General features: G+C 45.3%; 1 protein-coding gene across 1 annotated transcript in view; it reads left to right on the plus strand.

Moving 5' to 3' along the window:
* The first annotated feature begins 383 nt into the window (after positions 1 to 383).
* Positions 384 to 14,271, plus strand: part of Hs3st2 (heparan sulfate-glucosamine 3-sulfotransferase 2) — a 94,730-nt gene continuing 80,842 nt past the window's right edge. Inside the window, exon 1 of the mRNA XM_051192853.1 lies at positions 384 to 1,001. Within this exon, the coding sequence (XP_051048810.1) occupies positions 517 to 1,001 (485 nt within the window). The 5' untranslated portion in view covers positions 384 to 516. The remainder of the gene's footprint in view (positions 1,002 to 14,271) is intronic.

Below are 14,271 nucleotides of genomic sequence, written 5' to 3' on the forward strand. Positions count from 1 at the left end.
GGGACCCGCGCGGCTGACGTCAGGCGACTCCTTAAATAGAGCCGGCAGCGCGCTCCACTCGGCATTTCCCGAGGAGCCTGAACGCGGCCGGCGCCAGCGCCACCGTCCGGTCCGCGCATCCTCCCGCCGGCACAGCCGCGCGGCCACCGAGCGTCCCCTGAAAGGCGCTCCGAGCATCCAGAATGGGGCTTCGGGCGCTGGGCGCGCTCCGAACCCGACGCGCCTGAGAGCCCCGAAGAGTGCCAGGAGCTGCCCCGCTTCCCGGAGCCCCCATCGCCTAGCACCAGGAGATGTTGGCAATGCAGCCACCCAGTCCCGGAGGAGCCACCATTCCCGGGACCCCTGGGCACGGTGCTCGCCCAGGCTAGCAACCTCCAGAGAAGGTGTCTCCTACGCCCGACCCGCACGGCGGGGACAGCGCCACGCGAGCCCTCTAGGCAATCGCAGGGCCACACAGCAGCTCCGCCGCAGGTGCCACCTCAGAAACCATGACCCCCGGCGCGGGCCCATGGAGCTATGGCCTATAGGGTCCTGGGCCGTGCGGGGCCACCTCAGCCGCGGAGAGCGCGCAGGCTGCTCTTCGCCTTCACGCTGTCCTTGTCCTGCACTTACCTGTGTTACAGCTTCCTGTGCTGCTGCGACGGTCTGGGCCAGAGCCGCCTGCTCGGCGCACCGCGCTGCCTCCGCAGCCCCAGTGCAAGCGGCCAGAAACTTCTGGCGAAGTCCCGCCCGTGTGATCCCCCGGGGCCGACGCCCAGTGAGCCCAGCGCTCCCAGCTCACCAGCCGCAGCCGCTCCAGCACCGCGCCTCTCTGGGTCCAACCACTCTGGCTCCCCGAAGGTGGGCACCAAACGGCTGCCCCAAGCCCTCATTGTGGGCGTCAAGAAAGGGGGAACCCGGGCAGTGCTGGAGTTTATCCGTGTACACCCGGACGTACGGGCCTTGGGCACAGAGCCCCACTTCTTCGACAGGAACTACGGCAGAGGGTTGGACTGGTACAGGTAAGGGGGGCAGGCAACCACATCTCCACTGTGAGCGCTCCTTGTAGCTACCCCTTGCCTTTCTTAAGCTGGCAAGGGAGTGTGAGTGATTATTGTAGGAGGATCCACCCAGAACTTCCAGAGACTAGCTTTACACGAGGTTCTTTGAAGTGCAAATGGAAAGGGCATGTCTTCCTGTCTCTGGGGTCCATGGAAGAAAGGGGATGTTTCCAGTCAAACATAGGTACTGGCTGGAAAGCTGGCTTCCATATCCAGTTTTTAAGAAGGATGAGACTGCTTGCCCACAGCGAAGGGTTGTCTGACCACAGCCCTACTCTGGTCCTGAGCTGGTCTTCCCTGGTCTGTGGCACCTGGGGCCATCTGGGGTGGTTTCTGTCTTGATAGGTTCCCATACTTTAGACAAAATGAGAGTGTGCTTCAAGTTCTTTCGAAGAGAAAGGGAACAAGATCTGACCCTTCGAGAATGCCAGTCTCAGCTGCAAATATTTGCTACCATTCTGGGGCTCATTCCCTTAGCCACTCTAGTCCTGGGTTAATGAGCTTGGAGGAAAGGAAGAAACCTTGGGTTTTAGTCCTGGCTCTGGCACTTAGATTGTGCAAGTTCCTCAAACTCTGGCAGCCTCTCTTTCCCCATCCATCACAAGGGGCAAGAAAATAGTTCTTGCCCTGTTTGCCTGCCAAGGTTTTTTTCAAAGTATTTGAAAGATGTAAAAATGACACTTAGCATTGGGGGTGCTTTTAAAATAGCAACCAACAGGAGGAATTTGGAAGACAGGTGGGCACTTAAAACGAAGGCTAGACGGGATCCTAGGAATAGTCAGACATGCCTAGAATGCCCACTCTTCCCTTGGACTTCTGTTGGCTACATTTTGCCCCAGTGGGTGGTGTCTGGACACACAATGAGGCTTAACTGAGCTGGCAGCCTTCACTCTCCAGTCCTCCAGAGTTCATTGGCCTTCTACACCCCGTGTGATGTGGACATTCAGAATAGGTCCACAGAGGGACTGATTGGGGCACCTTTGGGGCTGGAGTATAATGTATGGGCTTCTGAGATGTCGGGGAATCTACCTGGGAGATATTCTATACAGTTCTGCATGGTAATGGGATTGTGGAGAGATACCATAGAAGCTGACACAGTTGCTGAGGCTATGTCTTTTATTTTCCCATAAAAGGAGACTGTTTAGTCAGTGGACTCATAAGCATACTGGACAAAGGATGATTTCATTACAAAGATGATCCTAAGGAAGTCATAACAAAGAGTTCTGGATTTTCAAAAAAGGGGAACCCATAGGAGTGACCTGTCACCCTTTTCAGGTAGTCCTGGCCAGCAGTGGCTGTGGCTGTTAGGAGATAGGAATGGGATGCATGCTGTCCCCAAGAACCAGACACATTGTCTGCACTGGAGTCAATCAAGGGTCAGTTGGCACACAGTCAGGTGTGGCTTCATGCCAATGCCGATGGCCCACCATGTTTCCTGAACTGTGACCCATGGGTATTTCATCTAGTTATGTGTTTACTTTCTGAACCAGACCCCAGCGACAGGCTGCAAAGCACTGAACAGTAGTGCCCTACTGGAGGTCAGCCACACTCATTGTATGCCAGGGTTTCCTCGATGGAAAATATGAAGATCGTTATGAAACCTTTTTCCTCTGTGAAGTGCCTTTTAAGTGCAAAATAGCAAAATTCTGAGCATCTAGCTTTTAGGTAATGCACTCTCCCATAAGCACCTCTATGTTGTTCCCAGGCTCTCCTCTGTTCCTCCCTCCTCCAGCAAACAGCATACCCCAGGCTTCCTTTCTGGAGCCTGTGTCATTCAGGGATGAATGCTTTTTATTTTTAACCTTGGCATGTGTGATTCGAAGCCAGCTTAGCTGTGAACCTTGGAGATGGGAGCCATGCCTTTTTTTTTCCCCCTAGCACATTTCGATTCTGCTAAAATTCTCAGCTGAATCTTGGTAGGTTTTATTTAACATGAAGCACACTGACAGCTTCACTTCTTTCTCTTTCCCCTCCCCCACTCCCATTTCCTTCTTGATCTTTCTAAAGGAAAGATTAGCCTGGAGGTCTGGTCATAACTATGACACCCATCAGTTTCCCAGGAAGGCTGGGAAGTACACAGCACTCAGGAAAGGGTTGTGTGTTTTCTACATTTTTTTGGGGGGGGGTGTTGCAAACTAACACCTCCCAGGTCAAGGATTTCACACAGGGATTGCTATTTCCACAAAACATAATGTTCTCCCTCACTTGGGCACTGTTTCTGTCTGCTTCATCCTTTATCATCACTTGAGTAACATGCAGCAATTGCAGAAATGGTGGGGGATTCCTGGGAATCTTTATAGTCTGTGTTCAAAGGGCCTTCCCTGTTGTGGCCTGGGTTTCCTGGGGTGGAGCTGCATGCATGCAGTGGAGTCCATGACATCCTGCCCATTTTGAAGCCCCGGAGCACTTTGTAGGCCAGAAGATCTAAATGCAGGCAGACAATGGGAAAATAAGAATCACCACCATCAAGCCACAGGCGAGACTTCTCCTCCATGAAAGCAGAGTTGATGAAGCCAGAGAACACCGCCTTCTTTATCCCTGGGTCCTAATCTCTTCTTGAGAAGCACTGAGTCAGGCCACTTTCAGAGAGCCCAACACTCTGCAGGGCAATTCCTCTAAGACTCTTCTGTGATCTCATTTCTGACTCTTACCTCACCTGTGTGTCTGGCCTGAGTTCTCTTCAAATTTCCTCCCAGATACAGCATATGGATTTGTAGGGGTATAGGGTGGAAGTCACAAGCTGCTCAGAAGAGAAGGAAAAGTTATATATGCTAGGTTGATGATGGCCCATGGCAGAACCCACTGTGTTAAAGGCTAGAGATGACTTCCTTAGATGCTGTACGACTTGGAAAAGAATGATGGCTCTGAGTTTCAGCTGCCTTCTCATGAAATGGAGTCCATAATAATTATCCCAGGTTTGAAGACTGAACCTTGAAACACTGCATATGAAAGTTCCATGGGAAAATCTTTGGTATATAAAGATAAACAAACCAATGGTGTTATCACTATTGTCACAATTACTGCTATTTTGCTACCAATACTCCTGTTATTGGTGTTAATGCTACTGCTAACACAACTGTTAGTGCTGTACTTGCTGCTGATTCCAAATGTGCCTGAAGAACAAATTGCTAAAGAAATAGTTTCACACTTCCCCTTTTCCATGTGCGTGTGGTGTATGTGTGTGCCTGTGAGTACAGACACACCTGTGAGTGTGTGCATGGAAGCTAGAAGTTGAGTCGTTTTCCTCCTTGTTTTTTTGAAACAGGGTCTCTCACTGAACCTGGAACTCACTGATTCCACTAGCAAGCTCCAGGGAAATGTCCCCTCAGCAAAGAGATCACAGGCACTGGCTACTGGGTGTTGGGTTTTATGTGAGTTCTGGGGACCTGAGCTCAGGACCTTCATTCGTGTGAGCACTACAAGCCCTTTACCAACTGAGCCAGTTCCTTAGCCCATATTTTCCCTGTTCTTAATTCCTTTCTCTCCCTCCATCCTTTCCCCTCTCCCTTCCTTGCTTCTTGCTCTCCCCTCTCTTCCCACCATCTTCTCTTTCCTAACCTTGCATTGATAAAGTCTCACCTCATATTTCTGCACACCTGTTTATCCACCTTTTAAAATGAGAAGGATGCCTGACTTGGTTTTTACATCATATAAAAGCCATGTATGACATCTTAAGTGGAAACATTCAACAGACCTAAGATTTCACATATGATACTATTGTTTTTACCAAAGTTTGTCTCTAATAAAGCCTATTCAATATGATCATCATTTATACAGAAATAAAAATGGTGTTCTGTCCAGGAGTGTTTAGAGTTCAAGAGGAAGGTGAGTTTTGCTTCAAGCATCTCAGTTTTGCTAGCACTATGTGTTGGCAGGTGTACATGTGGAGAGGAAGAGAGCCCAAATGCATTAAAATGACAACAGGAGCAAATTAATACATGAAAATTGATTCTGCACCAGTGTCCAAATGTTGATAGATGAACTTGTTACAAATATTAGACTCCATCTCACATCTCTGCTTACTTTCTTGCTCAGCATCGGTGTATTCTTGGGACTGTATAACAAGCAGACACAGGATTTGCTCCAGAGGTGATGGTCTAAGTAAGACAGAGAATGAAAAGCACAGAATGAAATCTACCACATTATCAAGCTCATCCAAACCAGTGACTCATATGTAACAGCAAAGCCAAACTCTGGCTCAGCAAGCATTAGGAGGGAGCCCACAGGCAGGAGACAGGGGCCTTCTGTGTGAAGAAGACAACACAGAAAGAAGGCATTGCAATCTTATAGCAAACTGATCAATACACATAACAGACTGACCTCTGCTCACTGTATACAGGTGACCTTGACCCCCCAGCCCCTACGTGTGTGGTCTCCTGTACAAACATCTTTCTTTATGAAGAGTTTTCCTACCTGGGTCCAGGGCAGTGTGACACATTCTGAAAAAATGAAACCATTGAATCTGGAAATGCCCCGTCTGTCAGCCACATGTGTACAGTTCTTCTCAGGCACTGAGGAACAGTCAAAATGTAGAGCTGACATTGCTCCAGGTGGGCTTGGGAGGGAAGCATTGCTCTTACTTTTCTCTGGAGCCTTAAGGGATGGAGGATCTGGGGATGAAGACTTGGATGTCCAAAAACCATTTGCTTGAGCTTGTGAAGAGAAGAAGACTCTGACAGGCCCTAAGATTTTCACCGAATACAAACTGTTAAGACCGTTTGTGATGTCAAAATAGAGAAAAGTATCATTTAATGGAGAAAGTGTGAAGCGTATCTGTTTTTTGTTTTTTTTTTTTTTTTTTTTTTTGTTGGTTTGTTTTAACTTTTCTGAGATTAGAATGTCTTACAATGAACGGTGGAAGTCCTGACTTCGGTGAAATACTCTGCTTCCACCTTGGCTGCAGAACTGCTCCTCACCAAGCTGTCTTCTGCCATGAACGTGTGGCTTCCCCAGTCATCCTGAAATCCATCATCTTCCAAAGGACCACTGACTACATGGAAAATCTCCAACATGACATCTCTACTGCCAGCAGCAAGGGGTCTCTATTGGGAGCTGTATCCATTTTTCAATTTCCAGTGTTACCCATGCCATCTTCCTGAAACAATCTATTTTACAATCAGAGAAGGTGTGGGGCAGAAGCCCACAAGAGGTGCTCTTCTGTGATGTTCTCCATGGGCAGCTAGAAAGAGGCACTTACTTACATAGACCAGGAAGCATGTCCCAAGAGCTGCTCTCCGTTCTGGTGCAGAGTCAGTGCCAATAGGTGCTGTTTCCTGAGTGAATGTTAATGTTCTCTGCAGCCAGTGTTCAGCAGTGTTGAATAGCATTCTTCCCTTGGTTATCCCTCCATGAATCATTGCTGAATGATTGAGTGACAGAGTGGGTGTGGAGGGGCGGAAGCACACGGCTCCCTATTGATCCGGATCTGCTGGAGGACTTGGAGGGGAGACCAGCTCTCTGTGTGATGGCTCACAGCCAGTGGGCAGGGAAGAGGGAGTTAGATAAGCAGATACTCAGGCTGTGAGTCAGGCCAGAGGGGCCTAAAAGGTCATGCAGCCAAACTAAGTCTGTGGCACCCACCATTTCCCCCAGAGCTAACTCTGAGGTAGGTTAATCCATTTATTTGTCAAACGCCCACCATTGGCCAGGCTCAGTGCCAGGCTGCTGTGGGCTGGCTCTGCTGCCAGTCTTCTCTCCTAATGGGCTGCACTGATGGGCTGAAGTGCTTTGTAGTCCATGAGCAGCTTGACAAGGTGGGTAAAAGCCACCAGTGAGTGGAAATAACTTAGCATTTCAGAGGTAATTGCTGCCTGTCAGGCTACACAGCTGGGCTGTTGGTCCAATGCTTCACTCCCCAGGGCTTTCTCTGGGGGATAATGGGACAGAGTGAGGAACAGAAGGCTCTGCTTGAGCACGTGCTCTCAGGAGACAAGGCCAGATGTACTGGTTTGGTCACGGGGGCTTTGGCATCATGTAGGGTTCCTATGTACACATTAGCTGTTGTGTCTTCCTAAATTTTCAATAGGAGGAGCTAGCAATGGTTCTTTCTCAGTGCCTACAGCTCCAATCTCTGCTCTAGGTGGGGTCTAGGGGGACTTCCCACTACCATCTTCCAATCCATGGCAGAGCTCTCATTTTGGAAGGACAAATCCAGCATTTTCTAGAGTTCAGTCATTACAGCGCATCACCTTTGCTATCATTTCCTTAATATTTGTGTTTCGCTGATCTTGTTTAAACTTGTAATGGTGTTTAGCTGAGACTCAGTCAAGTGTGGGAGAGGGAGGCTTGATCCATGAGTACTAAGTTAGAGGTAGGAGCACAGGGCTCTGGTAAGCGATTGCATTGTAGAGTGAATAAAGATAATAATAATGCACTCCACAACTAAAACAAAACAAAAACTAGGAGAATTTTGAATGCTCTACTATAAAGAACTGATACATGAGGAGATGGATGTATTTAACCTGACATGCATGTGGCCCAATGTATATGTGTATTAAAATATCAGGTGGTAATTTAATCCCCTTATGTTAGGCTTTGGTTACCGTGACAAACTACCAGAGAAAAGCAACTTTAAGAAGGAAAGTATTTATTTTGGCTCACGTTTTTAGAGCTTTCAGCTTACCATAGATTGCTCCATTCTTACGGTATGTGCAAACTAGGAAGAGAAAGACCTAGTCTGGGAACACAGGGGACAGAGAGAAAGGGTCTAGATTCATACCATTCTCTCTAAGAACACATGCCATGGACCTAACACCTTCCATAGCACCCAACCTCTTTTTTAAAGTTATTTCTTTTATTTTTTTGAGATTATATTATAAATATGTCATTTCCCCTTCTCTTTTCTCTATCCAAATAATCTCTTGCTCTTTTTCAAATTTGTTGTTACATACATATATGTATATACACATATATTCCTAAATACATAAATATAAATGGCGCCGACTGTATAATGTTAATTGTATATGTGTTTTCACGACTCATCATTTGGTATTGGATAACCAATTGTTGCGGTCTTCCCTGGGGAAGCCTATTTCTCCTGCTCTCAACATTCTTTAGTTGCCTGTAGTTCTTTGTGTAGGGTTGAGGTTTCCTGGGTTTTCCCCCATCCGTGTTAGCATGTCTATTGTTGTTGTCCTTGTTCACATCATGTTTAGGCAGTAATGTTGGTGAGATTTCATACATGTAGCTCCTGATGTTACTAGGAGACATAAACTCACAGTAAGCTCCATGTTCTTCAGTCTTTCTGCTTTCTCTTCTACAATGTGTCCGGAGCCTTAGGTGCAAGAGTGTTTTGTAGCGGTATCCTTTGGGACTGGGATCCACAATTCTGTGTTTTCATTGGTTTATGTTTTCTAGGGTCTCCAGAGGTCTGTCACAAAGAGAAGTTTCCTTAATAAGGAGTGAAAACTACACTTACCTGTGGGTGTAAGGACCAATATTTTTTAATGTAGTTAGGCATTTTCTGTGGCAGTTGTAGGTTCTCCTCTAAGACCTGTGACTTCACTAGTCTTGGACAGTTGGGTAGGTTTCCAGTAGCAGGCATGATCTCCCTCTTGTTGAGTGGGTCTTCAGTCTAAATAGAGAGCTGTTGGTTACCACTAAGGTATGTGTCCCACTACTGCACCCAAGGTTTGCTGACTGTTGGTATGGCTCATGGCTATCATAGCTGGGTAGGACTGTTGGTTGCTTACCACCTTTGGAACCTTGCTTGGCGCCTTCTGGTACCATGAAAGCTGGTTCTCAGTAGGAGAGTTTCAAGTCAGTCCCAGTTCAGGGGCCTCTGGGACCTGTAGGACCCTTGTTGTGATTTTAAAAGCTGTGAGTGTGAGAAAGATGCCATAAGACAGAGCTCATGTGGAGCATGTAGAGGGTTGTTTGTGTGTGTGTGTGTGTGTGTGTGTGTGTGTGTGTGTGTGTGTATGTGTGTGGAGAGGGACTGGGAAAGGGGAAGGGAGGGGAATCTGGCCTCTGAGGACATGTCCTGTGAGAACCCCAAGGGCAGGCCAGTACAGATTCCTGAATACTGACAACCCCTTCTCTAAAAGGTACCACCACTCCCAGAAACACTAAGCCTTAAGAACGCGGTCCTTGAGCAACATTTTCTAGATTCAACTCATACTGCCATCTGTATATACATTTTAAAATATTTTATGCATCAACTAAAAAATAAACTTAATTTCAAAAATTATATAATCTTACATGTTAAGGAGGTTATGGAGGGAGCTGGTGGAAAGAAATAGCGAGTGGATATAATCACATTTATTGTATACATGAATAAAATTCTTGAGTAGAGGAAAATTATAATCTTTCATCAAGAATGAGGCTTCATTTTTTTTTTTAGTTCCTATTTTAGAGTAAATAGTATACTTTAATATATGGGTGTAATGCCGCTCAAAAGTGACAAAGGGCAGTCCTACATGCCTCATCTTTTAGGCTCCTCTTTTGAGAAGAAATGATAAGTCCCCATTTTGGATCCCTGTAATGATATCCATTTGTAAACCTAACACATTCTATGCAAATACATTTCAAGTAAATACATTTACAAAGCAACTTTGTTTAAATAAACCACCCTAAATGGAAAGTCAGCATTGATTTCAATGAAGACAGCTTGGAAACAAAGTCATGGTATTGAGTTTTTAACCAAAGAGCATGCCAGAGTCTTTATAGAATTCTCTGTCTTTAGCGGGTATACCAGGAGACACTATAAGGTTAAGGAAATGTTGGCATCAAGCTGAGACTTTTCTCCTCCGAGGTGAGCAGGAAATGCTGGTAAATTTTTCTTTCTGTGTTGCAGTGGTATTTTTCAGGTTATGCAGGACACGTGATTAACATGTCTGGAGTTTGTAAAAAGTCCAATCTAAGTGAGTGCTTTGGTGGCTCTGGGTTTTTTTAGGTTTCTATGGTGTATTAATGATTGGGAGAGAAAAGCAAGATGAAAACTCAGAACACACGCGAGTGTCAAGAGAAGTGATCCCCCTGCTGAGCAGTGGTGGTGTATGCCTTTAGTCCCAGCACTCAGGAGGTAGAGACAGGAGGATCTCTGTGAGTTTGAGGCCAGCCTGGTCTACAGAGTGAGTTCCAGGACACGCTCCAAAACAATACAGAGAAACCCTGTCTTGAAAAAAAAAAACAAACAAAAACAAAAAAAAACCAAAAACAAACAAACAAACAAACAAACAAAAAACCCAAAAGAAGTGTTCCCCCAATGATCTACTTCTGGAAACTAGGCTTCACTTCCTACAGCTTCCAGACCCTCCCAAATTAGTGCCACCACCATCTGAAAAGGAAGCACCCAACACCTAAAACTGTGGGAGGTGGGTAATACTAAAATAATAATTTTGTGGTAGTATGGTAACTAAGGCATATACGATATGGATACACTGCATAAAAGGATGATTTACTTCCCACTTAGAATACACAAGGGTGAAAATGCCACTGTGTAGGTGGACTTTCCTTTGGGCTACCAGCTCCCAAATAATGACAAGGAGACTTATGATTAATGATGAAAGGTTGGCCTTAGCTTAGGATTTCTCCCAATCAGTTCTTACAGCTTAAATTAACCCGTTTTTATTAATCTGCATTCTGCCACGTGGCATGGCTACCTCTTCTCTGTACCATATGTCCAACTTCTCCAATGCCTTGCTGTCATCTCTCTTATGCCTTTTCTTCATTCCTCTCTCTGCCCGGAAGTCCCGCCTATTCTCTCCTGCCTAGCGTTTGGCCATTCAGCTCTTTTTTAAACCAGTTTCAGTGACACATCTTCACACAGTGTAAACACATATTCCCAAACACCCTCTTGTTATTCATTGTAATGAACACTTAACACTTACAAATTATTTTATCCTGGGAATTCTTATTTAATAAGTTTAAATCACAAAGCACAAGAAACTACACAAAGCCAAACCATAGACACGGGTCATGTGCATGGGAAGTTGTAAACAGCAATGAAAAGCTCAGACCCTGAACTCAGAAAGACTGTGTTGGCATCTCTACTCCCATTTGCTGAGTCTGTGTCCGCCACCCACCACCCTGTTGCTTTTCTTAGGCACAGTGCTCCATGTGCACACTGGGACTCAATCATACTGAGTGTCTGATAGGGAAGCAGTAAGTGTTCCATGGGCAACAAAAGTGCTTCAAGCACTTCATGCACACACACACAAAAATGTCCAGCAAGTATTAACCATGATTATTGACCACTGACACTGTCATTGAGATTTTATTTATTTCAGTACTAATGGCACAAAGATGAGCAGGACACAGGTCCTGTGGCTGGGCTTCTTTGAAGGATCTTGTCTAACCCCCAAAGGCACATGTCACTTGTATGTGCCAACCAGATTCTCCACTTTGCTCTAGCCCCACCCACGGGTGTGATGAAATAGTTGTCTTGATGACATTACCAGATCAGAGACCAATGCCTGTGGTTTCCTTCTGGAAGAACCAACACTAGCATGGCTCTAAGATAATTGGCTTCCAACTCTCCTGAACTTCCCCCAAGCTGCTGAAGCATAGGGAATGTTCTCTGCCTTGGCAGCCTCTTTGCAGAGTGTTTCTGCTTTGATGGCTTTAATGAAGATATGAAATCATCTAACAGCTTTCATTTTGCTCAGGCGAGATGGTTTAAAGTGGAGGCAGCATTTTCCAGGATCAATCCCCATCTTCAGAAGTGGTTGGTTAAACTCTCTGCAGTTATAGCCACTTCTCACTGGAACTGTGTGGGATCTGAATTATTAATTCTGTGAAAAATGAGTTAAGTTGCTGCAGAGGTCTGTAGTGGCACCAGCCCCCATTCTGGGTGCCTTTCTCATATTTCTCCACTGTGAACATCTCAGTTAACCAGAAATCCTAGGTGAAGTAGCTAGATTTCTCTCTGTCAGTCATTTTTCTAAGAGAAAGAACTATGTCAGGTTTTTCTTTTTAGGAGGCAGGCACTCTGTCAAAGACATTTACAGGTTCTTGAACTTAGGACTCATTCAAATGACAACTGTGTAAATAAGGTCATGTCTAAAGCACCTCTACTGGTTGGCTGATGTCAAGAGAAATATATGGAAGGATTGGGACACCCTGAGCTGTCAGAAAATGCCTTTGGGAGCTGAAGGTAGGGATTGAGCCTCACAGAGTGGCTAATCCAATGTTTCAAAACTGGAATGTTTACATGGGCTCTGTGGGTGATAAATGATGAATGATGTTGGCAGTGGGCCAACAAAAATCAGAGGCTCATCCCAAAGACCTAAATCCCATTTAAACATGTTTGTGTAACCAAATATTCACTTCAGTCTCTCTTCTTCCCTCTCTTCCTCTCTCTACCTTCCTTTTCTTCTGTCCTGTCATCCTTCCTTCCATTCCTTTATTAAAAAGGGCCTTTATAATAATATATCTTTATAATATAACAGATATGGTGGTGCACACCTATAATCCCAGCATTGCAAAGTCCGAGGTAGGGATCATAAGTTAGGGGGCAGTGTAAGCTATGTATCATGTTCAGTGGTAGCAAGACCCTGCCTCAAAAACAGATGGTGAACTCTCCCTTTGTAATTGTGTTTTACTTATTCAAAACTTCTTACAAGAGTAATGTGTAGACAGGGTATTACTGGGTATGGTGGTTTCAAAGAAAATGGCCCTCAAAGGAAGTTGTACTATTAGAAGTTGTGGCCTTGGAGAAAGTGTGTCATCGTGGGGACAGACTTTAAGGTTTCTTTTGCTCAAGCTTCCCTCAGCATGATGGTCAGTCAACTTCCTGCTGCCTTCTGATCAAGTTGTAGGACTCTCAGCTCCAGCACCATGTCTGCCTGCATGCTACCATGCTCCCTACCATGATGATAATGCACTGAACCTCTGAAACTGTAAACCATCCCAGTCAAATATTTTCTTTATAAGAGTTGCCATGGTCATGGTGTCTCTTCACAGCAATAAAAACCAAAGACTAAGACACTGGGTCACCTGTGTTTTAAAAAATATGAGAGTGGGCCTCAGAAGCAGACAACACTGGCCCTCTGCTACTGACATACTGTGATGTGTGTTGCCCCATTCTGCTAAGCCTTGCTTTCTTTCATATGAACCTCAAGAGCCTCAAGTGCTCTTACCCTAAAGCTCTCTGAAATAAGTCAAGCCAATACACAGTATTAGATTTTATTGTCACTTCTATTGGTCCTCTTTCCAGAGTTGTGATTGAAGCAGGTGTGATTATCAGTTAGCTTTTGGCTATGCCAAGAAGAGAACAGACTTTCGCTGTCAAAATGCGGACTTTTGTCAGCATGTGGAAAGCTATAATCTTCTCAGTTGGGCCAGTGAGAAGAACAATCCAGAGTCAGGATGATATGTGATTGGAGAAACGCATTTGGTTCTACTAAAGGATGACTATTCTAGTCAATGATGACCCCCATGGAGAGAGACAGCAGTCTCTGCTCCTTCTTATCAGTCATGTGCATACTCATAGCATCCCTATAAGATGCTGAATTTGTGATACTGTCACTGCCCCAAGCTACTTCTCCATGAGACAGAAGATCTGCAAAGCCTGGTCATTCCTCAGGCTCATGATGCTGTATTTACAATAGCTCTCCATCCCTCCACATTTCTCTTGGCACCAGCATCTGGATGAGATGGGTGCTTAGAGGTTCATGTTTTAGAGATAATCTTGTTTGCAACGAATGTCAATGTCCACTGATCCTGAAGGTTTGATAGATGGACTCCATCCTGAAGAGATTTTCTTGACAAGAAGAGGTCTGGGGGTGTACAGGGATGGGTCATAAAGATCATCCTAGAAGAACCTCTGTGGATCAGTGCTCATAATATACAGAAAGACAGAAGAACATTGGAGTTTGGGGGGGTTGTAAATGAGGCTGGAGAAAGAAGAGAGTCATGACCAAAAAAGGCAGGCACAGCTTAAGAACAAATGGGATGCCAAGATTAAAATGGACCTCTTTAGAACCAAGTGAAGCATCAGTGTTAAGGATTGTCCATCCTAGTTGTATGCACAGCACTAGGAGCCATCAATGGACAAGCCAAAAGCCACCTGGGCTACATCCTGTGGACAATGTCCACATACCTCTGCATCCATGAAGCTTTCAGAAGCCTCCCTAAAAGCTAATATCTTTTTCCCAACCTTCAGCCATTGCTGTGCCATCTCAATGACTTAATTTTCATGTACCCACAAATATCATTTACTTTATACTCTATTAATGACCTTTCATCATTTTTGCTCTCTTGCATAATTTAAACATGAAACTTTCAGAGG

This window comes from Phodopus roborovskii, unplaced genomic scaffold (genome assembly GCF_943737965.1).
Source record: "Phodopus roborovskii unplaced genomic scaffold, PHOROB, whole genome shotgun sequence".
Classification (NCBI taxonomy): domain Eukaryota; kingdom Metazoa; phylum Chordata; class Mammalia; order Rodentia; family Cricetidae; genus Phodopus; species Phodopus roborovskii.